Source organism: Rattus norvegicus, chromosome 2 (assembly GCF_021556685.1).
Source record: "Rattus norvegicus strain SHRSP/BbbUtx chromosome 2, alternate assembly SHRSP_T2T, whole genome shotgun sequence".
Taxonomy (NCBI): domain Eukaryota; kingdom Metazoa; phylum Chordata; class Mammalia; order Rodentia; family Muridae; genus Rattus; species Rattus norvegicus.
In genome coordinates this window covers 80,069,857-80,097,215 of record NC_141535.1, presented here as the reverse complement: position 1 = coordinate 80,097,215, position 27,359 = coordinate 80,069,857, and the positions used below count along the sequence as shown (strand labels likewise).

General features: G+C 43.0%; 1 protein-coding gene across 4 annotated transcripts; it reads left to right on the top strand.

Annotated features, from left to right (window-relative positions):
• The first annotated feature begins 732 nt into the window (after positions 1-732).
• Otulin (OTU deubiquitinase with linear linkage specificity) lies at positions 733-26,077 on the top strand. Of its 4 annotated transcripts, none has more exon segments than NM_001302889.1 (7): positions 733-956; positions 8,398-8,474; positions 12,036-12,133; positions 15,022-15,165; positions 20,159-20,284; positions 22,895-23,164; positions 23,706-26,077. In NM_001302889.1, coding segments are annotated over 7 exon segments (1,062 nt in total). In that variant the 5' UTR covers positions 733-804; the 3' UTR covers positions 23,901-26,077.
• The last annotated feature ends 1,282 nt before the right edge of the window (positions 26,078-27,359 follow it).

Here is a 27,359-nt window from a genome sequence, read left to right as displayed (position 1 = left end):
ATCAATCTAACTTGGCTTTTTATGATCTGACTTCCAATTTTACCTATTGGTTCTGCCCCTGAACCTCTTGCAGGCTTCCGAAATGTCCCTGCCACACCACTGCTTCATACTTGGGTTTTGCCTCAAGGCTGGAGCCATGCTTACTAACTCACCCACTCTCCTTGGCTTCTTTGCCTCCGCTGTCAGATCTTGGAAGTTTATTGATGTCAGCCCATTGGGTTTATTCTTAAATAAAATCTATCACATGAGACAATATAATTTAAGCTGACGCAGAGGGCTGTGCTTGCTCAACTACGACCCCACAGCCCGGGTCAAGGCCACAGGGGCTTGGCAGGCCGCAATGGCACTGAGGAACTGAGGCCAGCCAGTCCCGAGGGTGAAGTTCTGAACCGAGGGAAGCAGTACCCGACATCCTAACTCCTTGGATTCCCTCACTACCAGGACCTTCCAACACACTGCCCGGCCGCCGGCCGTGCCCAGCCTTCAAAACACCCAACACCGGTCCCTGAAACCTGGGTGAAGAGCCGCCCTTGCAAGCAGAGCCCAGACATGCGCAGTGGGCACATGGCGACGGCTTTTCCAGGCTCTGAGGCTCACTCCGCTCTGCGCAAGCGTACTCCCTCTATTTCCAGCCCCGCCCTTCTCAGGTCCCCTAGCCTCTCGCCACGCCCCCTCGACGCAGGCCAAAGGTCGCGGGGCGGGCCACAGTGACGCTTACGGAAGAACTCTGCGGACCTCGCGAGGTGCGGGGCAGAGCAATCACGGCTCCAGACGGCGGGACCGCAGGGCCCTGCGTGGCCGCGAATGAGTCGGGGAATCATGCCCCAACCCGGAGCGTGGCCGGGAGCGGGCTGCGCGGAGACGCCGGCGCGCGAGGCAGGGGCTGCGGCGCGGGACGGCGGGAAGGTGACGGTCGGCGCGCAGCCCCGGGCCGCGACGCGATGCCCGGCCGAGCAGTGAGTGAGCGGGACAGGCGTGGGAGCGGGCTGGGGTCGCGTGGGTTTCCTCTATCTCAGGTCGGCGACCCCGAGCAGTAGGAGACGAGTTTGACAGAGTTGTAGTATGGAACCTGTCACAGCTCGATCACTCAGGCCGCCCCACTCCCGCTTTGACAGCTGTCCATCCCTGAAGTTAGGGAAAGCACTAGGAGTTTGGGAAAGAAAACTGGAGAGGCTTATTTAATGACCAACTAGCTCCCTGTAGCTCTTTTCCTCTAACCCAGCTCGGAGGAAGTGAGGTCGCCCCTGAGGTCACCACAGAACTGCCCCGCGATGCCACCACTTGAGTTTCCCACCTGTTGGACAGACTTTGGCCACAGGCTGGCCCGCTCCGTTTTACCCTATCAGACCCTGGCTAGGTATTCCTTCCACCGGTTGCTTTTAAACACAACACACACATACACACAGACACAGACACACACGCGCACGCGCGCGCGCGGTTTTAGAGCAGTTCCTTATTGGCTGTGAAGAAGAAAAACTAAGTTAAAAGCGATTACACTATGGAGGGTTTGGAGGTGTCTGCTGAGTTGGTGGCATAGTTATAGATGCCTTTGAACCTACAAAATTAAAAGTGCTGACAGTCAATTTTCTTATTGGCCCAAAAGTTAAAATATAAGGTGTGTCTAGATGGACCTTTAGAGCGCTTTTAATTTCCTAAGAAGGGGTCTTTCGAAGCCTCGTTAAAGAAGATGTGATTTAACAGCTCATTTGCGAGGTGCTTTGCGGTGGGGCTTTGGCCGCTTTCATTTACTGAGCGCCCAAATGTGATGGTAATTATTCGCGTAATGAGCTAATGGTTACTGGGGAAAGGTATAGAGTAGGGGCCTTAACCTTCTCCCAGAGCTAGACTACCAATTAGAGTCAGTGACATTGACTGTTAGCTTTGGGATTTGGAGAGCTTTTAGCTCTTTATTTGGATCAGCATTATCTAAGCTTTGGGCATAGTTGCTAGGTCTTCTGTAGTTAATCTAGATACCCTGGTTTTTGATGAAATGCCCTGATTCTTAAATAGGGACACTTATTTTTCATTATATTGAACTCCATATACAGGAACATGTGTGAGTTGGTCTAATCAGTGGCTGCCAAGTTGAAGCTGTCTAGGTTAGAGATGTTTCTTGCCTCTGCTCTTCCTTTGTTCCTAACTGTTCCTACTGCCAGCCTTCCTTCGATGAGCCTTTCCTTGATGCCCCACCTTTTAAGTCCCGCACCTCCGTCTTACCCTAGCAGTTTCACATGCTTTGAAAGATACCTGAACTTTTGAGGCCAAGTACACACAGTTGTTTGGTAGGTTTCCTGGTGTGGTGGTTCTCACGAACACCTTGGGGATTGGGCCTCAGAGGGAAGGAGTCTTCACACTGCTGTTAGTCTTAAAGCTGAAACCTAGGTTCGACATCTCACACTTGAGGAAGCAGGTGCAGACTCTGCAGGGGCAGCTTGTGCAGGAAGCCAGGGAGAGACAGGTAGATTTTAAGACCACATTTCCTGAGCCTCCCTCACTCCAGCCCCTTCTTTCTGACCTCCTCAGCAACACTGGACAGAGAGGCATGGTTTCTAAGGCCAGTGGACTTCCCACCCCCATGTTTGTAATCAGTATGTTATTAGCTCAGTTTCTTTTTTCCTTACCGCCTGTGTTGGCCTTAATTATCCCATTCTCTCTTGACTCTTCAGGTGGGGAAATGAGGCTAGTATAACTCACACATGTTACAGTTTAATACGTCACACCGCTAGCTTTGTCTTTCTGAATCAGCCTTTATGAGTAGCTGACTGGGCTATTTCTCTCTGTGGGACTTTCTTAGGGTCCTGTATCATAGAAACAGTACATAGTTGACAGTATAATATATGTATATCTGATATGTGCAGCTTAATAGTTTGGGTATAAATTTAATACTGTTAAGAATGTGCTTTTAAAATCTGTGTTAGGCTCTGGGGTCAGAACTTTCCTTCCACTCAGAGTTACTGAAAATATTTGTACCTTAAAATAGGAAATAATAAGACTGGATATGACTTGAGATACGCTGTGGAGTCATTTTTGTTATAGTTGAGGGGAGATTATGAATGTAAGTCCTAGGCAGTCTACAGGTGAATTATGTACTTGGGCTGTGACGCTGGAGGGTTAACACAGCTGTTCTGATTTCTTTTTAATAAGCTCACTGCATTTCACAAGAGAAGGAACTGGGAAAGAGGGACACCTAAACCACATGTATACACTGCCCGCTGCACAAGCCCCCAGCGATGGCCCACAGGAAAAGTTGGGTCCCGTTTGAAGAGGCCTTACATTACCAGATTAATTGACTTTTGCAAGCTCACTGGCTGCTCACAGGTCTCTTCTGCTCTGTCTGCTGCTCATCTCCCCATCCTTTCATGTTTGAATTCTGCTATGTCTGTGGGGAACCCTTAGACGATCTTACCACACTATCTTTTTCAAGGAAATGGCCCAACCAGAAGTGGTCAGGGAAGTCACAGGCTACTCCATGCACCTTCTCGGTCTACTTGAGGATGGAACTGAAGTTTACTCTGAGATTCATGGTGGCTGTGCTCTTGTGTGGAGGTATACCAGTAGTCTGTGAAGCCCTATGAAGTTGAGGGCAAATTTGTGTTTCTAAGCTAAGGTATAGATTCTTGAAGGGTCTGTGAGCTTGCTACTCTGTAAGTGCTAGGCTGTTTTCAGGGATTCCCAAGGCCACTTTTATGTTTCCCATCCTTGCCCAGCCTAGCTCCCAGAGCGGGGTAAGAATGCATGTAACTGAGAATATAGTGGCAGCCCTCTCCTTCCCTCACCCGAGGAAGAGCCCACTTAAGGAATTGTCCAGGATGTTTCCAGACCTCATTGATGAAGGTGGCCATATTGTCCTTACATGCTTCTGGAAATCACATGGAACAGCATGAGCTGGACATGGACAGTCCCCTGGCAGAAGTGGGTGGAGTTTGGCCTAGGTGCTGGTACTTTCCTGCATGTGCTGTGTTGTTTACCCTATCTGCAGCTACCAAAGCTGGAGAAAGGCTAGGCTGAGTAGTCTTTACTTTTCTGTGTCTGTGGGAAGACATGTTGGTGTCACATTGGTTGACTCCAATTTACCAATACTGTCTGAGCCATTAGTCGCCAGGACAGACCCAGTTAAATATAAACTGCAGGGCTCCAGTTCAGACCTGAATAGAGCTGCAGTCGATGTTCTCATTCTTAGACAACTAAGGCTGCCTTGTCAAATGCTCATACTACTTTGAAGACTGGAAAAATGGCTAGTGGTTAAGAGTACTTGCTGTCCTGGTTTAGGTTCTCAGCATCCACACAGTGTGGCTTGCAACCCTCTGTAACTCCAGTACCTGAGGATCCAGTACCCTCTCTGGCCTCAGGCTCTAGGCGCACACATGGCATACAGATATGCATTTAGGGGAACACTCATGCACATAAAATAGTAAGCATCAAAATAAATACTTCTTGTTTAAACAAGAAAGTATTGTCTTGTAAGCTGTGTGTATACATTAGAATTGGTTGCTTTCATTTCATGTCTTGAATCAGAAATTGAAAATGTGGCTTCATAGAAATCTGCTTCACTGAGCTCTGCCTTTAATTTTACAGTTTTTTTGGAAGTACTATAATTTTGTTTGCACTAACAAGCATTTGCAAACAAGTCTTAACTGGATTTAGTAGTTTATTCTTGTAATGCCAGCACTCCAAAGGTGGAGTTGGAGCAGGATCAGGAGTTCAAGGCCAGCCTCATCTTCATAAGACGCTAGCTCAGTCCCCCTTCCACAACACACACACACACACACACACCCCTTTAAGAATTGTTGATATGGAGATCTCTGAGCAAAATAAGAGTTACTAGTTATAATTTAGTGCGCACTAGAGCTTGCTCAATTTGGCGTGTTGGCTTCAGAATAGAGTAGTTTAGTTTATGAGGAAATGGGTAAAAGGTATTTATTTGGAACTTGAAAGCAGATCCTTTCAAATAATGCCATGGTGCTAAACTAAGGAAATCTCTAGGACTTATTATCATTTTGGTTTTAAAATTTAACTGTACAGTTGACGTGTAACTAGCATGTCTGGACATGGAGCCATTTTCCACGTTAGTATTTTCTAGCTGTCCTGTTTTATAGGAGAGAAGTTTTTGCTTTGGTGGTCATCTGAGTCTTTGGGGTTCGTGACCTCTCTTCCTTGCCAGAGTGGACATGTCTTTCCCAGTAGAAGTTGCCATTCCTTTAGCTCTGTCAGCATTGATGACCTTATCTTAATTAATACCCCTTTCCTTGCATTGTTTCATTATCTTTCCTTCCCATTAGAAAAGAGATCAGACCTCTAGCAGCTCCACATTCCCAGCACAGCTCTAATGCTGATTTGCAGTTGTTTTCAGCACAGCATTTGTCACTTCACACATCAAGACAGTAGAACAAAACAAAACTGACAGAAGGTAGCCCCAAGACAGATGGTCAGGTGAAGCCATTTTAATTTTTACAGTTCCAGCGAATGAATGCCAAAGACTTGGGCATGCTAGGCAAGTGCTCCATCCCTAGAACACTTTACATATACACCCCTTCCCCCTCTCTGTTTCTGTCTGGTCACCTTAGGTGGATGGATATCTCATCCTGGCTCTCACAAGCTTTCCTTTCCGACTGTGTTGAGCTTTATTACTTAAAGTTGGCGTTTATCTGTTCTCCAAGGACACACAGCTTTGGTTTCATTTTTGAAGGCTCACATTGCAGCTCACCTTTGGTGGCCAAGGAAATGAACAAATACTGGTGCTAGGATCTAGGTGAGATCTCAGGTTGCTGAAGTGAGTGGTAGATGTGGTGGGCTCTTTGGTTTCTGCTTTGCTCCTCTTGTGAGAACTGTCCTGAGTCACCGCTCTTTCTGCCCTCCGCCGTGCACTTGGCTCTCTTGCTCTTCTGCTCTTTCTGTTGGTTCTTTTCCTATTGCCCCGTGTGTGAGCATTTGATTTGTAAAGTGACTGTTTGGATTGCCTTCTCTGGGCACTGGGTTGTGAGGAGACAAAAGGGAGCTAAATGCTCATACAGGCTAGCCACAGAATTTGCCTGAAATGCAAATTTATCATGGGCGGTTAGGACTTAGCTGGAAGAGGAACCACAGATCATACAGCCTTCTCACTGAAGCTGAGAAATTTGAGGGCAAGATTGGGGAAGTGTCATCTGAAGACAGCTTCTGAGAATTTAAATATATTAAGAAAGTGATTTGTTTCAATGACTATTTTAGAGGATCAGAATTTCTCTGATAGGTGTAATTGTTGGTTTGACAGAAGATGTTATTAAGTTTATGAGAGGAGAATGAAAACACATGGTCATATTTTATTTTTGGCTTTTGATCTGTTGCTCCCACGCATCTGTTTGCTTTTAACTTTGGAACAAACTCTCTGAGTGATGTCATGCCTTTTGCTTTAAATGTTACTGGATCATATGATACTTGCTGTCTTACTATCACACCTATATGTACACACTAGAGAAAATAGGACAAGAACTGACCACTAGGCAACTTGTTTATTAGTACTTTCCACATTGGTAGATATATGAAAATTAATAGTAGCTAATTTTTTTGAGTACTTGTTACTTTAAATATATCTTTCTTACAGCAGTCCTGTGAAGTAAATACCCCAGGAACAGTTACACACAGAGGTAATAAGGACTGGGATGAAGAGCAGCTAACTTCTCCGTCTGACTGGGTACCCACAGTAACTGTTGCTCCCTTAATGTGCCATGAAGCTTGAGTCAGTCTACGTAAGCAAAGAGGCAGATCAGGATTCTGAGTCTGTTGGGACAAGAGAATGCCTGTAGCAGACCACCTGTAAAAGTGCAGGTAGTTGTGGTTAAGTGTTTGCACTGAATTCTGAGTAGTGCATAGGGGAATAATCAAATTCATGTTGGAGGGAAGGAGTGGGTAAGCTACATTCATATATACGTATGAATGACAAGGTCCTTCTATACTCCAGGCTGATCTTGATATCAAGATCTCCATTCACAGCCTCTTGGATTATAAGCATGTACCACCACATCTGCAGGGTGCAGATTTAGATGTTTATTCTCTCATATGTGGGAAACACTGGATGATTTCATGAGGTTCTTGTTAGATTTTCTCTGCAATTTGCTCTCTTATTTCCCTTCTTTGTCTGTCTCTTCTGAGACTGTCCTTTCTCCTAGCTCTATCTGCTAGGCCATGTCCAAGGATGACGAGATTGGAAACAGAAGTACCTTGCTTACTTACTTGGTTACATATATCTGAGCCTGGCACCTCTTCCTTCCTGGATTCCATTGTGTTTGAACCTCCTCTTTCTCTGATCTGCTGTGAGGATGGAGTAGTGTCATGGAAAATATGGGGAGTTGGAAGTCTGCACACTCATATGTGGCATCTCCTGCTTTTTAAGCTTGTGTTGATATTCCTTCAGATGAACTTGCTCTTCTGGTTCCTGACCCTCAGATGTCCCCCTGGCTTCCTAGCTTCCCTCAAATGGTTGCCTATCCAGCATCCAGGGCTTCCTTGCTTGTACCGTTTCCCCTCTGCTTTCTACTGGTCTTTCACATACACACTTTGTATCTGTCACCTTTATTGTTATTTTGGGGTGAATATTATTTTCAAGGTGCTGGGATTAATTGGAACATGCTGGGCAGCTCTAGCCAAGCCTGTAAGCCTACAAGGAAAGGGAGGAATTTCAAAGTGGGAGCCATATTCATTGTCTTTTTTTTTTTTTTTTTTCCGGAGCTGGGGATTGAACCCAGGGCCTTGCGCTAGTGCTCTACTGCTGAGCTAAATCCCCAAACCCCTATATTCATTGTCTTTGCTTAGAATTTTACCCCCTTCCTAATACTTGCTAGTTCACTGAAGAGACACTTTAAGAAGTGACTATAGTCTTAAAGAAGTTGTTCATTAACAGTAGCCATTAAAGCGTGTGGGAATGTAGCAGCATCTGGGTGGTTGGTTAGTTAGGGTGAGGGAACAAGAGAATCCTTGAGGAGAATTTTTGGCTTAGGGGGCTTGTAATAATTGATTCTCTCTTTTCATGTTCAGGGTAGTTGCTGTCAGATTTACTTGTAATATGTTATAAAAGTCAGCATTCTGTGTAAATGCTTCTGTCAGCACTATTTATGTTCTTGGAACATGAAGGAGTCATTCAGAGCTTCACTGATTAAGATGCATTACAGTAGATTTGAGTTTAAATGACCTTGGAGTCATATAAAGTGATGTATGAATGGTCTCACTTAAAGAAAGGGATTCTGCAGTAGAAGAAAGTGCTACGATAGAGATTCTAGGACCCATATTATCACCGTGGCATCCTGTATGTGAAAGCAGTTAAATTCCATGTCATAGCATTTCATAAGCAGCTAGCTAATGTCACACAATGGGAAATGTCAGTGCAACAAGAGTTTGAAAATATCTACTTTGGTGTGATTTCAGCGAGGAGGACATGTACCGTGCTGCAGATGAAATAGAAAAGGAGAAAGAATTGCTAATACATGAAAGAGGGATATCAGGTATGTGTGGAATTGTTTTGTCTGTAGACTTTCTTGTACATAGAAAACCTAGTTAGATCATCATGTCTGCTTTCATGAAATGCGGCCTGTAATTCCTACAAGTCCTCTTATACATCCAGTCTCTTACATGAGCTGCTCACTCTGCTGAAATAGACCTAGGGAAGACTGCCTGCACCTTGACTCTGCCGTCTCTCAGCTTGTTTCTTTGCATTCTCTAAGAGTTTGGATTTGAACACATTTGTCAATTTCAATTGCAAGATGTTTTGAGAAGTTAGCTGTAATATATCCTTGCAGAAGGCCATGTGTATCTAATGACTATGGCAGAATGACCATGTGCTTGAGAACAGCAGTCACTGTGTGACTGTGCAGTCTGTATTGCTCTGTTTGGCTTGGTCTTCTCGTTCCTGGTGTGCACTTGCTGCTCCCCATGGCTCCCTGGCCTGTGGTTACAAGTGAAGTGTGTCCTTCCTTTGCAGGTCGGCCTGCAGAGGCTGAGTAGAGATCTCCCAGAGTGCTGTGAATGGTACTCTCACTGCTTGGCTGGTTCACATGCTCTGCTTCAGTATTAGAACTGGCTTCTGTCCCTGTGGCTAACAAAAGCATTATTGTAATTAGGATACATAAGGTTTTGATAATGGTTTGAGTCTTCCTCCAGAGCTAGTCCATTTCCCCTATGAAGCCAGCAGGGATGTTCTATAATAATCCTCCTTAGAGCTTGGTAGGATGCTCAGTCTTCATGACTGTGCTGCTCCAAATTACTCAGGCCCAGACTGCTGTTTGGACTTGGCTCTCATGCTCTTCTCTGTTCACCATTTGATAGTGCTGAGACCCTCCTCTTCTCCTCCTCTACTCCTGAGCCTTGCTCGGTTTTGATTTGATTTTCTTCTGTCCAGCATTGTTCCCACACAGTGGCCAAACATTTTTGTGAGTCTGGTGAAGGGCAGCTTCAGTCTCACAGTGCTCCTCATAGTTCAGTCCTGTTGAGCTCACTGCCCTTCCTGAGGTGCTGTAGGAGCTCTGCCTCCTCCATAGCAGAGCAGAGTGCTTACTGAGACCAATAGGAATGGTCTGATCCTTTCTGTGAGTGAAAAGACATCTCTGTGTAACTTAGCTCCATAAAGGCTTTCCACACCTTGACCTGTCGCACTTTGTAAATACAGTTCTGCTGGAGCTTTTAAGTTTATGTTTGACTTGGTAGCTTTCATGCAAGCTGATAGTTGTGAAACCCTGTGCCCCTAAAACTCTGGTGATTTTCTACCAGACTTGTTGTAGAAGTTTGATATTCCAGTGCTAGTCTGTCCTCTGAAAGTTCCAGCTTCCTGGAGGAGCCCCAGTTTTGTTTTTTTCTTACTCTTTGAGGTCTGGTTATTATATTTGTTGTGTACATGAGGCTTAAGGACCGAAGCTTACTTATCTGAGTGCCTGCTCACCAGTCTGGTTTTTTTTTTAATTCCCTTATTTAATTTTTTTTCTTTTTTTGGTTTTGGCAAAAGAAATAGTTTTCTTCCTTGTAACAGCAATGGGAGCTGGTATAGTTTACAATTAGACGGAGGGTGTCGTACCCAGTGGACTGATGAGGTCAGGCACTGCGTCATGTTGTGCCTCCATCTCCTAGCCTAGTCAGCATGTGGGGATTGCTGTGTCCTCCCAGACACAGAAACCCAGTAAAATTCATAGATACTTGTATCTGTGCAAGTACTTCCTTTCTCCAAGCCTCTAACCTTATGCAGACCTCTGATCCAGGATAGGATTGGGCTTCTGGCTTGGCCTCCTGCTTTTATAAGACCCCTGGGCCAGCCTTAACTCTGTGATCTGAGATGGTAGGATTCCTCAGCCCTGCCCAGAGGTCAGGTCTTAGTGTGTCTGGGAGTGAGGACAGCAGAGGAGAAGGCAGGAAGGAAGACTTCTTGTCTGGAAGCCCTTCCTCTGCTTGTGAAGTACCTTCTCTCCAGGCTTACATCCCTCCCTGACAAGAACTTATGGCCCAGAAGGGTCCTGACTGCGTATTAGCAGTTCTTCCTGTTGGTGGGGGATGTGAGTGGAAAGGCAGATGCGTGAGTACTTCCTTATTCTAAGTAGCCTCCAAAAAAACTATCTCTTGAGTTTCAAAGATGAAGGGTGTTTAAGGGTTGGTTGTGTAACAGTACTCGTTTTCACTTCCAGATTAACCACAATGTATTCCACGCAGGAATCTATCTGTGCATGGATTATGTAACCTTTTGTAAAAGGTTGTTTTTTTCTTTGAGAAATGGTGAACAATGAGGTAGTTTTTTGAATAAGCAGTTTTTACTGTTTACTTAAAAAACACATTGCATTCCCTGAACTCTGGGGAGTCTTTGGTGTTCCTCTGTCACTGGCTTCACTGTGCTCTGGCTTGTAAGTGCTTGTATTCCTTTCCTCTTCGTCTATAGCATCTACTGGGGTGGAGTCCTGTCCTCATTTCCTCATATCTCCATTCCTGGCACAGTGTTTGACATGGTTAGAACAGTGAATTGTTGAATTGAGTGAAACACTTATGTATAAGATATGTAGGCTCTATATGTGTTTAGGTTCACTTCCTAAAGCAATTGCTAATATCTATATTCTTAACAGTTTAAAAAAGAAGCCAAGATGAACCTGAGCATTGCCCTAATTTCTTTTTGGAATAACAAACTGTCAAATGCACACATATACATAATCATAGGCATATATCAAGAAATCAAACCTTATCCACTAAATCAAGAAAAGTCTTACTTAAAGCCCTAGGTTCAATCCCCAGTACACACACACACACACACACACACACACACACACACACACACACACACAGAGTACACATACATACATAACACACATACACATACAGTATATACATACATAACACACACACACACACACACACACACACACACACACACACACACACACGAACAAAGAAGAGGTTGTTGGGAGGAGAAGTGAATATAAAGGCATTTTTTATAAAAAAGAAAATCCGTAACATTTGTTTGTACTAATTTTGGTGGACATCAAAGGTGCCTGTAGATTAACCAACACTGAGTGCTTTGATCCTTTCTGGCTTATAACAAAAACTAGTCTTTTAGGTAAATAGCAAATGGAATTTTTTGTTAAATGTTAGGTCTGTCTAATAGATATGACAGAGATAATGGAACTATTTTTCATGGTTCATATGCTTGCATCTTATTATTAAAGTGTTCACAGACACCCGTGGGTCCCGTGGGTCCCGTGGGTCCCGTGGGTCCGATGAATGTGAGCTGGGAGGTTCCTGCAGCTCCTTGAGCATGTGAGGAAGGACTGCCACCTGACCTAGGGTTTAAATGAACAGCCTGACTAGCTGTTGTGTAGCGAATGGTCTGGATGGTGTGGTGACAGGGGAGACCCATTAAGAGACCACTCTGGTTTATGGAGGTGACATGGGCAGTAGTGAGACTCAGGGATTTTCAAATAGAGAAAGTAAGGCATGAGGAGAGGACTCCCCTCAGACCCCGGAAATCAATACCTTTGTTTCCCTTACACTTTCCTTGGTTACTTGTTTCATTTCATTGTTGCTGTTTGATTTTTCAGCAGAACCCAGGTTAAGTGTGGCTCCTGAAATGGATATTATGGACTACTGCAAAAAGGAATGGAGAGGAAATACCGAGAAAGCCATGTGCATGAGAAAGGTACGGCCAAGGCACCTATTGAAGTTCTTCAACCCTTTGCCATGGGTTACATATCATAGCGGGGTTTTAGACATTGGTTAAGACAATGCCTATAGTAAGGCAATGCTGTAAATATCAGCGTTCTAATTTTAGAGATGAGGAAACACTGCACAGATAAGGACTTGTTTGGAGTCATAGTACTAATATAGAAGCAACATCAGCTCTTGAGCAACTTAATTCTCTGAAGAACACACAGCTGTGCTGTTGTGAGTACAGTCAGCCACTGGTGGCTGTCTTGGAGACAGTTGGGAATGCCCTTCCTAGCTGGTGCTGCACAGGCCTCAAGGGTAGGCAGAGGCAGTTTTACATCTTCTGCGCATGCGTCTGAGTCCTAGGTATCAGATCCGCTGTACTCTCCCTGCAGGGGATTTGAACCATTTCCTTCATTTAAGGTGTGCCAGGAGCTACCTTCACTTCATTCGATTGCATATACTGACAGCCCTAGAGAAGCCTCCAAGACTGTGATGTGGTATTGAAACTGCAGCACACCCTATGGGCTCTACCTACAGAATGTACTTATTATTCCTTATTGGTAGGGAAACTATGTGGCACTGTTTCTGTTTGACCATTCCTAAGCTAGTGACAAACTTGTACCTAGTACTTAAGGTTGTGTCTTTTCGTTCCTTTTTTTCCCCTTGGATTATTTGTATTTTGAATTTGAATATACTACTTGTATTTTAGAAATAATTGGCCAATCTTTTATATTTTTATCATTTATTTGTATGCGTATGGGTGTTTTGGTTCCACATATATGTGTATCATGTGTGTACACTGTCTGCAGAAGCCAGAAGAGAGGATTGGATTCCCTGAGACTGGAATTAGCTATGATTGTGAGCCTCTTTGTGGATGCTTAGAATAGGACCCAGGTCTTCTGCAAGAGCAGCCAGTGCTCTTAACTTTGGAGTCATTTTTCTAGCCAAATTTGATAGAATTTGATAGAATCATGTTTGAAAGTGTTTTAAATTTTTCAAATTTTAATTAATTTCCCTCATAGCAGCAGCGGTAGCTGCTGCTTCTCCTTTTCTTCCTCTTCCACCTTTTCCTCCTCTTCCTCTTCTTTCTCCTCCTCATTATTATTTTAGGAAATATTACTCATCTTTTAGAGTTCAACTCTAGTCCCCAAATCAGCCTTAACCCCAATTCTTATAAATCTGTGCTGTAGGCCCTTGCATGTGAACTACAGAATAGCTTGATTCTCAGTCACCAAGGCCGTCTGCTAGTCATGCTACCACCGGCTCAGGGTCTCCAGCTTTCCACCCAGAAATGCAGTGAATCATGAATATATTTTCTTACCTGCCCTAGAAATAGCATCACTAATTAATAATTTCATCCTGTTGTCTTAGTCTCTTTCAAAGATCTGTTTTAATGGTTGGCATGTCTAAGTTCAATACCGAAACACTCAGGTTACCCGGATAATGCCATATTTTAGAACTTACGGGAAAATCATTCGTCTGTGGGATTGGTTTCAGGGAAAGAAAGATTTGACCATTCAGTAATCAAATGAAAACACCCTATTTCCTTAGGTGCATTTCCTTAAGAGCTGTGGTGTAATCTGAGCATTTCCACTGCCTGTTAACAACTTTGACTCTTGATTTTATTTTAGTCCTTATTCACCTAATTGTCTGTGTTTTGATTTGGATATTTTTTGGGAAGTGTTTATAAATTCAGATTAATTTTTTTGAAGCATTAGATTCATCTCTGAAATACTAAGTTACGGATCTGTAAGATTCTAATGGACCTGAAGCTTTTGATCTCCTGCTGACATAGCTATGGTGTGTGTCAGGTTGTGGCACATCACTCTAGTGCTTGTCTTGAGGCTGTTATAAACAGACCTGGACTATCAGTCAGGAAAGCGCAGTGCATGCAGTCATGGCGTCATTGCACTTGATAGCTGCCTGTGCCACTGTTCTGTGAACAACAGTGTGCCGTGTTACGCCAGCAGCAACCTGGTACATCTCACATTCACTTTACCTCTTGATTGTATTGTCTCATACTTGGTTTAATACCTTTGTTTTCCATTGTGGCTAGTTAGCATGCTTCCCCTGCTAATACCCAGTAAGAGACTATATAGTCCAAGTATATAATAGGATATACCAGCTAGGTTTGTGCATGTGCACTCTGGTGTGTGCACAATGATGGCATTGTCTAGTGACATATTCTTAGAATGTATTACCATTGCTGTGTTACTTAGGCCTGTATGTGTACACATACACTTTGGAAACTCAGGATTTATGTATATTTTTAAAACTAGAGATAGAAATATTGCCTGCCTCCCTTCCCAGTCTCTTTATTAAATCATTTGGGATAATTAACCACACATTAAACCTTTCCGAATGTCAGCAGTGAGTGAGTGCTCCCTCAGATGCCTAGGAAGGGATCATGAGAGTGGCTAGTGCTGGACAACTGGTTTATTTTGTATGTCAGGTCTGTTGCATTTGTTATAGATCAGTGGTTCTCAAACTGTGGGTCACAACCCCCTTGGGGGTTACATACCAGATATCATGCATATCATATGTTTATATTACAGCTTATAACAGCAGAATGACAGTTTTGAAGTAATAAGGAAATAATTTTATGGTTGAGGGTCACCATAACATGAGGATCTTTATTCAAGAGTCATAGCATCAGGAAAGTTGAGAAATACTGTTATAAATGCTGAGATTTCAAAACACATCAATATTTTAAGGTAAATGGAATCATAATCAGAGATTGGAATGCCTTACTGAGCTATTCTTTCTTGTTTACCATTTCCCAATAATTTAGGACAATTATTTCCCATAGGGATGGAACTTTTCATGCTATCTTAAGCCAGTAACCACCATCTGAACTCTTTGATATTTTCTCCCAAGGGCTATGAGGAAGTTTCTCAGAAGTTCACTTCCATAAGGCGAGTCCGTGGCGATAATTACTGTGCACTGCGGGCCACACTGTTCCAGGCTATGAGCCAGCTGGCTGAGCTGCCCCCCTGGCTGCAGGACCTGGAGCTCATACTGGTATGTGGCTGCATGAAGTTGAGTCTCAGTGTTTCAGGAAGTTCTTGTGAGAAGACTTCTCTTTCTGCTCATGTTGCCTGATGGTATTATATGCAGTATATGGATTGGTTCAGTTTACATCTGTAAGATGATTTTATATGTATAAAAATGACTAGAAATTGTTGCTGTGAAATTATAAACAATGCTGTCTTTTATCCCACATTAGATCCGGTACCGTAGTGCTCCAAGATACCTGGTAGATATCTTCATCTCAGTCAGCAAAGCCTCTCACCTGCTTTGCTCTGTATCATATCACACTGCCGATGGCTTCTCTCTGAGCCTGGCAACAATCTTTCTACCCATCTAGTTCCCAAGGCAGGTTGCCACCAGGCCAGACATATACATCCCAATTCCATGGTGGCCTAGTCTCCAGCCACCACATACTCTCTTGAACTTAAATCACCACATGAAAGAACACACAACATAGTAATCTCTGATCCGATTGATAAGATATAATTTCCCACCTAGACACACAAAGCCCTGTACACATCCATCCCTTAAGAATATTCATAACAACCTGTAAATGTGCAGAGAGGAATCTTTATATCTGCCTCCATCTTCTCTCAGCTGTCTCTTCTCTCTTGGTTCCAGTCTCCTCCTCTCTCTAAAACTTTTCTCCCACCCATCCTTCCCTCCTATCCAATGACAGGCCACCCACCTTCACCCACATAATGACATCATTCTACAAGAAACAATGAGTATTTTCAAGAAGAAAAAAATGACAAAACTTAATACACTTAAGCTGAATTAAAGACTTAAAGCTGAATTAAATGTTTAGAATTCATAAAAAACACATAGAAAAACTTGACTTTATTTTAGTGTTTCTGTGAAGTAGGTTATATAATTTTTATTGGAGTCCATTCAGGTTTTAGAGGCATTCAAAAACAAATAATATGTTTCATGATGAGATGTTAGTGTTGCATGGAGAAACCTTTCCTGGACCTGGCTATCCTGCTTTAAGTCTACCACATGGTAGAGAGCCCCTGGGATCTATCCCAGCAGGCATCTTGATATAAGAAGGTCTCTTGCTGACGTTTTGTGTAGTGGTTTATGAAAGGAAATTCTTTAAGCTTGGCACTAGTGGCTTTGCCTTTCTTTATTTGCATGTGAGTTGAAGGGCTTTAGGGGACCGAGGGTGGACAGAGTCTTAACTCTAGCTCAGGCCGACTTCAAACCTGTGGTAATCCTTCTGCTTCAGTCTTGTGAGTGCCGGGATTACGAGCCAGCATGCCTGGCTGATAGAGCCATGGTAAAGCTGTTACTTCTGTGTGGTCTAATACTCATCAATAAGGGTTTCCTAGGGGAACAGAAGTGTCTGAAGTGAGCCTAGTGAGTGAGTGACAGTGCTAACTAATTCGCTTCTGTTGCACTTGGGCTTCTTACACAGGCATGGACTGTGTGCTTCCAGCACTTCCAATAGAGGGAATAAATGCATTTTACAACTTAACTAAAGAAAGCAATAGAAGTTTTAATCTATTTTTAGATGGTATTATTTTGAGAGAGACTTTGCCTATAATACTCTTAAAAAAACAAAAGAAAGTACTTTGAAAATTATTACCAAATCTGTTTGGTAGTTTTAAGCCTTTACCTTTGGGGGCTTTTTAGATTTCTGGGCTTATTTGACACTAATTTTACATTTTTATACTTTCTAAGAGTTTTTGGTGCAAATACTGTCCTAAGTAATTAAACATAGACAGTGTACCCCAGAAAAGTAAGCAGTGCCTCCTGCTAACAGGGTTGGGTAACATCACCTACCACATGTGAAATGGATCAGGTAAGCAAGGTAGGATGTGACATGCCTGGACTCCAGCACTTTTCATGCTGAGGAAAGAGGATTGTGACTTTAAGCTGTTCTGGGTTATGTAGTGTAGCCTTTTCTTGAGAGTGATCGGTTGTGTTTGATCTTGATCAGTATTAAAATGTGTTCCTTGTAGGAGTGATGAGGCGGTTGTGTGGTTGTCCTGGCCTAATTGGAGTAATGTATGGATAACTGTTAAATTCCCAGTGGCTCTGTGTGGTGTCCCCTTCTCCACAGCATCACGTGTTGGCCTTTCTGAGGCACTGTCACTGAGATTAGTATTCACATTGATTGGATTTTGCTTCTGCTCAATATCTGCTCAGGAAAGTACTTTTGTTCTCATGCCCTCAGAAACTTGGTGTGGTTTGGACCTTTCTTGGCAGTTTGTTTTATTGTTCCTAAGACTTGTGTGAAACACCGGCTTCCAACTCTGCGTTTGAGGGCGAGGAGGGGTGTACACAGAGATTCACTAACTGAGGGATGGTGCAAGCTGTCTGCTTCCACTTGCGGACTCTGTGACCTCAGTGCTGCCAGCATCAAAGGGAGATAGCTAGGTTCAGCACTAGTTGGTTGAGAATGACTCCTGGACAGGACCTTCTGTTCTGTTGCTGCTCTGGCCTTGCTGCTCTTGTCCTGCCTAGGCTTTCTGTGTGCTCTTATTCTGTCCAGAACCCAGCCTGTTTGACCAACCACAGGCAGGCAGATTATCTGACCGCAGCCCCAACCTGGACATAGCTGGTCAAAGCTGGAACAGCCCCTCAACCTGTGAAAAGGGAGGAGTATCCTGTATATTGGGAGCTTTTTAGTTTCTAAGTATTTACTGTATTTGAAAGATCTATGAATGGATGAGGTCTGTGACAGCACTTGCTACAGAAAGACACTAAAGCTCTTCGTGACTTCATTTTGGGGATGATGCTTTTGATACTTGCAGTTGCTGTGTTATCAAGATTATAGGTATTTGTTATAGACAACAGTCTGCTCTCTAGGCCAGTCACAAATGATGTGCTTAAACTACCTAGTGATCCTTAAACATTTACCACCATCATTTCTTGCTTTGGTCTTCCTCCTCCTCCTCTTTTGTTGTCTTTAGTTTTCTTTTCTTCCAGACAGTTTCTCTGTAACCCTGGCTGTCCTGGAACTTGCTCGGGAGACCAGGCTGACTTCAAATGCACAATCTTTCTTGCTTGCCTCTCTTAACTCGAAAAGAAGGCAGGCATGTGTGCCTACTAGAAAGGAATAATGATTTATGTGGACCCCATGTGACCTAGGAAAGCATTTAAAGTTATACTTACTACTTCTGAATAGATAAATCCAACTCCATTGTTCTTTCGTAATAGTTCCTTAAGCTTTTGTTATCATGTGTCTGTGTGAGCGTGTATATGCATGGATGCTTCAGTGAGTGTACGGAGGTCTGAGGACAGCTTTGTGGAGCTTGCTCACCTTCCTCATTTACATGGGTTCCGGGATTGAACTCAGGACAGCAGGTTTACATAGCCAGTGCTTTTTCCCCACTGAGCTGTCTTGTTGGTCCCCTTCTTTTCTAAGTCTTATTTTTTGTACTTTTTTCTAAGATTCCCACTTGTGGAAGTATACACGCTGTACCTGGATGATCACTTAACCAACAGACTGACCAGTGAGTGACTGAGATGAGGAAATTAACTTGTTTCTTCCAAAAGTAATTGAGTTGACTGTTGTACCTGATCCTTAGGTAACTGTCCAGTGTTAGAGATCCTGCAGCTCTTCTCCGGGCTGCCGTCTATGCCTTTCCTACCTTGTACATCCTGGACAAGGATTTTCTGTTGGACATAGTTCTTGGAGCCATGTTGCAATTTCACTTTGGTGCCACTTGAGGGCACATTAGATTCTGGTGATGAATCTGAAGACTAAATTAAACTGCCTGTCCATGTCTCAGGAGTGCAGAATGGGGCTGTTGCAGCTTTAGGTAAATGGTCATTTATCACAATAAGATATGATGGCTTAATGTCTCTCACCCTAAACTGATGTAGAGCCGAAAGCCATCATATGGCATCTGTGATTGTCATAGACTGAGAAAGTACAATCAGAATTACTGTTTATGAAAGAGTCTCAGAATCTTAGGTTCCTGTGGAACTGAACATGTCTTGTTCTAAACTGTTTATTACTGTTAAACAAGTTCAGCAGAGGGCATTAAGGATATGATTTTTTGACTCCAGGGGCGAAATCTCTCTCCCCCCATTTTTCCCCATTTGTTTGTTTATTCATTCAGTGTGTGTGTGTAGGTGTGTGCACGCGCCTCTTCTGTTGAACCATCTCACTGGTGGTAAAATCTTAGCAGTGTAGTGATGTGCCCATACCCAGCCCAAGTCAATGATTTTCATCCTGACACACCTAGGACTCTTGAGAAGATATAGTTTCTCATGCTGCCATCGATTGAATTGTGGCCTTCAGATTCCAGATTCTAATGATGTGTAGGGACAAATGAAATAGTCCAGGAACAGGAACAGAAAGTAAGGATCATAATAGTTGTCTGTGTCTCTCACATAGGAAGGTTAGTGCTCCCCCAGCCCCCACAGCTGTGGGTCTGACTCCTCTTCTCCATCTTATGCTGTGGATTAAGTGTGTGTGTGTGTGTGTGTGTGTGTGTGTGTGTGTGTGTGTGTGTAAATATTGCTTAACAGGCAGATCTTGTGATTTTAGTGGGTTGTTTATAAGTATCAGAAGTTAGGCTTTCCTGTTGTGTCAGGAAAAGGAGCAGCCTTTGATGTTTACCATGGGCCTTCTGTGCTTACAATCACCTTACTGAGCCATGAACTAATGCATGGTAAGGCTGCCAGAGTCCCCAGAAGCCAGAGTTACTATGAAGACCCAGTATGGATTCTTCCTTAGCTTATCCTCAGATTTGCCCCTTGTCTGTCCTTGTCTGTGGTTGGTGTTCCATGGGTTGGACTCTGTGGATAGCATTTAACGTCACACCCTTCTATGTGGCAATACTTTCTGAGTTTGTGACTTCCATGTTCACATTCTTCACCCTTGACCCATAGGATACACTTGCAGGAATTCTTGAAATAAAGTGGGTTTGTATGCAGTGTATGAAGGCTTTGTGGTGTCTTCTTTTAGGTAGTCTCAGATATCTTGCAACATTGACACCTCTTTATCTCTGTTTTTCTGATATTCCAGTTACCGGAAAAGCTGATAAACAAATATACCTGGATCAAGCAGTGGAAACTTGGACTGAAATTTGATGGGAAGAGTGAGGACCTGGTTGAAAGAATCAAGGAATCCCTTGCCCTGCTAAGGAAGAAGGTTTGACGCACGTAATTTTTTGTCTCTGATCAGTGCAAAGCTTTCTCTTTTGTTGCCTCAGCAGATTCAATGTTCTAGTCTTTCTTTTTTCTTTTTTTTCGGAGCTGGGGACCAAACCCAGGGCCTTGCGCCTGCTAGGCAAGAGCTCTACCACTGAGCTAAATCCCCAACCCCTCAATGTTCTAGTCTTATTGATTCATATTTATTTTTTAAGTTTATAAGGAAGAAGGGTCATTTTGGCGCATGGTTTTCTTTAGGGGTCAGAATTTGCCTGTTTCAGACAAAATAATTTGGGGCTGGGGGAATTGTATAGTCTATAAGTGCATGACAAGGAACTGAGTTTGGTTTCCCAGAATTTATATAAAACTGGCAGATATGGTGACATGTGATTGCAGCCCCAGCAATGGAGAATAAGGGGACAAAAGGATTCCTGAGGGTCACTGGCCATCCAGTCTAGCCTAACTAATGAGTGACAGATCATAGTCACCATAAGCATGATATACACATATACCCTTATACATGTGCACACATATACTTACACACACACTGAAAAAGGACACTTTAAAAGAATATTAATATTAATTCCTCTCATGAGTTTTTTGAGTAAAATGGAAAAACACCAACGTTCTGTTTCTTGGTGGTGGTGCTATATAGAAGTGTCTTAGATAACATTTAATTTTTCAAAGAAACCTTAATAAATATAATTTTTATTTTAAGTCAATATTTGTAAGTTTTAGGATTATCATTTAGTCCATATTCCTTTTAAAAGATTTGTTTGTTTGTTTATTGTATGGGTATATGTGTATATGCATATGTATATATGCACACATGTGTATCTGGATACCTATGGAGGCCAAAAGAGAATGTTGGTTTCCTGGAGCTGGAGATAAGGTGGTTGTGAGCACGGCATGGACATCCTCTGAGAGTAGCAAGTGCTCCTAACTGTGAGCGCTCTCCCATCCTTTATCTTACATTGATATTCTCAGTGAATACTGTGTATTTATGAAGTTCTTTCCAGTTATTCTCACCTTTTAAAAGTCTACCCATATGTGTTTAAAACTTTTTCAATAAGTAGATTAGTGGCTTGTCTTTTGAAACCATCATGATGTTGTCTGAAATAGTTCATGGATAGCTTGGTATTCTAATTTCCTGTGGCCTGGTGTATATAGTTCACCCTTCCTGTGGGAGAGGGAGCTGTTGTTCTCCTGGCCTATTGGAGTGTAGTGGTTGGGGGCTAGAAGCTGCTGGCCTGCTAGAGTGAAGGCAGGCTGTAACTCTTTGAAGGACGGACTGGTGAGTTTGTCAGCTTAGCTATAAGTTGTAGTTTTCTTTTCAAGATTTTTAAGGGTGAAGGTGTTAGGTTTTATTTTGTTTGTTTGGTTGATTGGTTTTAATCTGTGTTGACTGTAGCTGGACTGTCCTGGGGGAATGTGTTGTGATGCCAGTTTACAGTGACATTAACGTTGTTCAGTAATTGGTGCAAGCGGCTGTCAGCGCTTCTCCCTGTCATACTTGGCACTAAAAGTTGCTTAGGTTCTTCTTCCTTTCAACCAAGAAAGTGGGACGGCTGTGGCGTCATCTCTGTTCTGCAGCCTGCAGGGACACCCTGCAAAAGCCAGATCTCGTGCTCCTAGCCAGCACCATTAGGTATTGGAGAGTTCTGTATAGTCAGAATCACTACACTTTCAGGTTTAAACTTCAGACTGGTGTTTGAAAGCAATGCTAATTAGCACTTATTCATAAGGATTGGTATTTAAATTGACATCTGTCTCTTTTTTTAATGGTAGCTTAGCAGTACGCATATTTACAATGTTTTCTTGTTCATTTAAAGAGTTTGCCTATTCCAACCTCATAGATAGCAATGAATAGCCTAGTAAGAGCACCAGTGGAAGGGGAAGACCTTGGTCCTGCCAAGACTGAACCCCCAATGAACGTGATTGTTGGGGGGAGGGCGGTAATGGGGGGAAGATGGGGAGGGGAACACCCATATAGAAGGGGAGGGGGAGGGGTTAGGGGGATGTTGGCCCGGAAACTGGGAAAGGGAATAACAATCGAAATGTAAATAAGAAATACTCAAGTTAATAAAGATAAAAAAAAAAAAAGAGTTTGCTTATTATGTGAAAACCTCGATCTTTAATTAGTAGTCAAGAATTCCTGGTTGGATTTATTGATTAGACACTCATGTATATTTTTAAGACATTATGCGATAAGTTTAATAAATTAATATTCAGGAGACCCCACAGTCTCCCTTGGCAGTCTTCCAATTTGGAGGCTTGCCTGTGTTTCTGGGGTTTTTCTAAAACCTTCAGGTGTAGCAGTCTTTGCTGTTTGCTAGTTCTCACACACATACTCTGTCAGCTGTGTGGTTGTTGGTGTTGCTCTGGTTGTTTGGGAAGGCAGAGGATCAGCATCCGCTTCATATCAGAGAAGAAGCTAAACAGGGGCTTCATGTAGTCTGAAGAACACTGTTGCTTGAGGTGGGAACCTGAAGCTGTTCACATTGGCATGTTGCTTATGGCTCCATCTTTTGAAAACCATCTTGTAATGGTACAAAAGTTAGCGAGGGATTTTCAGACCAAAAGTTCTAATGGTGACAACTTTCTACTGTAGTGGGTCAGCCTGGCTGCAATGGAAGCCGCTGAAGCAAGGCAGACAGCCTGTGACGAGCTGTTCACAAACGAGGAGGAGGAGTACAGCCTCTACGAAGCTATGAAGTTCCTGATGTTAGCCAGAGCCATCCAACTGTATGATGACAAGGAAAAGGGAAAGGAAGTTCCTTTTTTCTCTGTGCTCTTGTTTGCCCGAGACACATCAAATGACCCTGAACAGCTCCTGAGGAACCACCTGAACCAGGTGGGACACACTGGTGGCCTTGAACAGGTGAGTGGTGTCTACTGTGCAGGTCTATCATTTTTCCATGTCTTCATGATGCTTTCATTATCGTTTAAAACCATGATGCACTTCACAGAACATGTGATTCATTGACTGTTAGCATGTTTCAGTCTTCATACATTTTCATTACTCCCAAAGAGAACCCTGTATTCAAGGTCAGTCCTCTGTCTTTTTGACTGTGTACAGTCTCACAGGTATGAGCCTCTAAGGGCTATGACTTAATGTGGTCATCGGCCACTCATTTATTGTCTTTGGAGAAATATCTTTCAAATATTTTCAATTTTAAACTGATGTCTTCTTATATACATTATTAAATTAACATTAAAACTTTCATGTTCCAAGTATAAGACCCTATCAGATATGTACTCCGTTCTTTATTATCCTTCTCTTTGACTAGGTTCAAAGGGAAGAGAACGTTTGCAACTAAGCCATTGCTACTCATTGTCTGGGATAGTGGATCCAGCTTGGTGTTAGGGCCCATCTTTTCCTGTGGGCTCCATCAGAACACTCATTTGCTTTTCCTTCCCAGGTTGAAATGTTCCTTCTTGCCTATGCTGTTCGCCACACCATCCAGGTGTACCGGCTGTCCAAGTATAACACTGAGGAATTCATCACAGTCTATCCCACTGATCCCCCCAAGGACTGGCCAATGGTGACCCTCATAGCTGAGGACGATCGGCACTATAACATCCCTGTCAGAGTGTGTGAGGAGACAAGTCTGTGAGGGACACATGTGAACAGCCAAGTGATGTGCATGTACAGCTCCTTTGGGGGCTTCAGATCTGCAGGTGTCCAAGGACAATCCGGGAGAACTCTTGGGCCCCTGGAGCCAACTTTGGACCATTATGTTCTGAAGACTAGCTGTTGATAATGAGAATTAATTAGCCAAGTCTTCACTCATTGTTCTGTTACGCAGTGTGTTTCACTGGGGGCTTCAGCATGTGCCTTTGGAAGGTGCAAACTATGTCTCCATAAGGCATATGCCTTTGGGTCAGAGGAAACTGTTTGGAAAGAATCTGTCCAATGAAAGTTCTGATGGTAAACTGGTTTTTACTTCTCTTTTTAAAACAGTAGTTTTGTTTTTGATTTTGATTCCTTTTCTTTGGATTGGTGGTGATGGGTCTCATTGCTGGTCTTCCTATGAGATATGTTTAAATGGTAGTGTCCTGGGATGAGTAGTTACAGTATCTTTTGATAGCCTGTTTTTGGAGGGATGGGCAGTGAATGTATATGCCAATTAATAGTATTTTGAGTAGATTGTCTCTTAGAAGACTAAGAACAGGGTCCCAGAATAGTTTTTTGAAAGCTGGAAGAGGTTCAGAGGAGAGTGGGGAGGAGTCTAGGCTCTGGTTGCTGAGGCTTTGGTGCCCTGGCATTGGGAGATCTCTCTGCACATGTGCTCTAGTGTTGGGGTTGTGGGTCACAGTGATTCCAGTGTTTATAGAGGTGGGAATCAAAACCTGTCACTTCAGTTCAGAGGTGGGCGCCCCTTTCATGCTGTTGACGATGCCATGTCCTGCTGGGCACATGTAACTCATCCTGAGACAGGATGTGACCCAGCTGACTATCTGGGATCTCTGATAAGTAAGTCAGAGCAGAAGCGCGTGCTAAGCTAGGAGGCAGCCGCCAGGTTGGCTAGGATAAGTTTGTGTGCATGGCATAAGCCATGTTCCTGACTTGAGCAGGGCCAACTGGGGAGATGTCCTGAGCATGGGCTGCCTTGGGGCCTTTATTTCCCTTTGGGAACGTAGCCTTTGTCCGTGGGGACCAGACACATCCTTCTTTAGGATATCATTTGTAGCACCTGAATCAGTTCAACATTTGTTGTTGATGTTATCCTAATGTGTTGAACTTATTTTGTGATAGTTAAAATTCTTAATTTAACTCAGTTTCATATAGATAAGCAACTTTTTTTGACAAACCTTTAAAATATGAATTTTTGTTTCAATAAAAATTAAGTCTTATGTATGAAAACTCAGGATATAAAAAGCAGTCAGACCCTTGTAGTATTTCTTTCATTGCCTCATGAGCAAAATCACCACATTTCATTAACTGTTTATTGATTAGAGTGCTGGCATCAAATGCTGTTCTGAATGTGTGTGAGTGACTATGCTGAGAGGCATTGTGTTGTCACTGTGAAATGCTGTGATGCCCTTACCTAAGAAGGCCCTGAGCAGCAAATTAAAATTAGGAATAATGACCTATTGTGGACTTTGACACTTTATTTTGTTGCTTGTAATTAAATAGCAGGTAACGTCTGCCATTCATGTTTGTACAGTTTTGGAAGAAGAACTTGAAATGTTTAGATATTCCAGCAGGAGTGACCTCTGCCCTTTGGGTGCCTTGAAACTGACCATTGGGTTTATATCACCATTGAAATTTAGTAATGCTCTTGGTAATAGTCACAATTATCTGCATTTAAAAGACAATGAACTTGAACTCATTTTCTGGGGAACTTCTTTATATTTCCTATTTCGTTCTTGTTTGTTATATTATTAGGTACAGTTTCCTTGTATTATGTCCCATGTCAGATCTTGCTCTCCTACACTGGTTGTGGATGTGCAGTACCCATGGGTTCACTCGTGCGTGAATTCGTGACAGCAGCATTAGTGCCTTTAACTTAGTATTTGGGTCTGTGTGAATGTGATCTGAGACAGTCGCATTTCCTTCTGTAGGCATAAGGACATATTCCCAGTGCACAGGGGTTCATCCTGTTTTCCTGTAGGCCTCAGACACTTTCCTTATACTACAGAGTAGGAATGTTTGAGGAGCTTTTTCTTAAAGGGAAATGGCATTGCATGTTCTTTGTTTATTTTTTCTTCCAGTTTCAGGACTTATTAGGTAAAATCTCATACAAATGTGAATTGATAAAGTTTTTGTTGTGGTTTTTGTCTTGTTTTTAATTTGGTTGATTGGTTCTGAGTTTTTGAGACGTAGTCATCCTTGCACTTGTACCTCCTGAGCGCTGTGATTATAGGCATGAGACACCACACTAGGTGAGTTTTCACTGTGAGTTCTTGTGTGTTACACACAGCTTTTTTCTTTTGATTCTCTAAGTGAATCTGTGCAATCTTCCTGTCCCCTCCCACTCGCCCTATGAAACAGTAGTCTTATTTCTGAAGGTCTGTTTGACATTTCTGAGGCGACGTAGCACTAATGATGACCCTCTAATGGTGGATGCATGCAGGACTGCCATACTTCCCGCCATGTCTTCTTTTGTGTAAGATATAGTTTGATCAGTTTATTATTTTCTTAAGCTTACTTTGCAGGTATTCCCCTTTGAAGGGCAGAGAATATTTTTAGAAGCAAAAGCCATGGAAGAATCTTGCTTGCGGGGGTATAAACTAGATAGTGTTGCTTTAAGATGTGCTGTTTCTTAAAAAAAAAAAAAAAGCAGTAACCACAGTAGAACTAGAAAACCTTCAATGTGTGCCGTTCATCTCAGAGCAACACCAGATCCCCAGAGCAGTGTCACTTACTGCTTTAAGAAAGTGTGATAAACTGTGAGAGGTGAGCTTTTAAAAGGTGAACTTTAACATGATGAATACCTTCATTTCTTCTTCTGTTACTATAACAAAAATCTCAGACAGAAGCAACTTACCAGGAAAAGGTTCTTTTAGCTCACTGATAAGGATGTCTACCATGGCAGGCAGGGAAGTCAGGCTGCAGGACCTTGACATAGGTAGTCACATGACACCCACCACCAGGAACAGGGCAGTGAGTGCAAGCTGCTGCCTAGTTCTTTGTCTGTTTACACAGACCAGCATCCCGGCCAGGACACGGTGCCACCACTGAAGGCAGTGAAGATAATCTGCAGGCGCCCGAGAGGTTCCTCTCCCATGTAAGTCTACTTCTGTTAAGCTGGCTGGCACTGAACACTAACTGCCACACCATGTGATCCAATAGATGCCCAGCCGACCTGTGCTTAAACATAGGCCTGAAGGAATGCAAAGTTACCGAGAATATATTCTATCAATTCCCTTCCCCAAATTTAAGTCCGTTATTTTAAAGTAAGTGTGATATTTAACACTTAACTGATTTTAAAAATCTCGTTTTTATCTCTTCAGAAGAATAGGGAGAATCTGGTCTTAGCTCTGCAGCAGTCTAGTGAATGTGTGAAGTAAAGACATTCATGAGCCATGAAAGCACCAAGGTCACATCACAAGGTCACTGGTTTAGTATA

Coding starts and splice junctions, on each gene's coding strand:
- Otulin (XM_087613490.1), top strand. CDS start 805: ATGAGTCGGGGAATCATGCCCCAACCCGGAGCGTGGCCGGGAGCGGGC. Junction 957..8,397: donor ACGCGATGCCCGGCCGAGCA/GTGAGTGAGCGG, acceptor GTGTGATTTCAG/CGAGGAGGACATGTACCGTG. Junction 23,165..23,705: donor ACACTGGTGGCCTTGAACAG/GTGAGTGGTGTC, acceptor TTTCCTTCCCAG/GTTGAAATGTTCCTTCTTGC.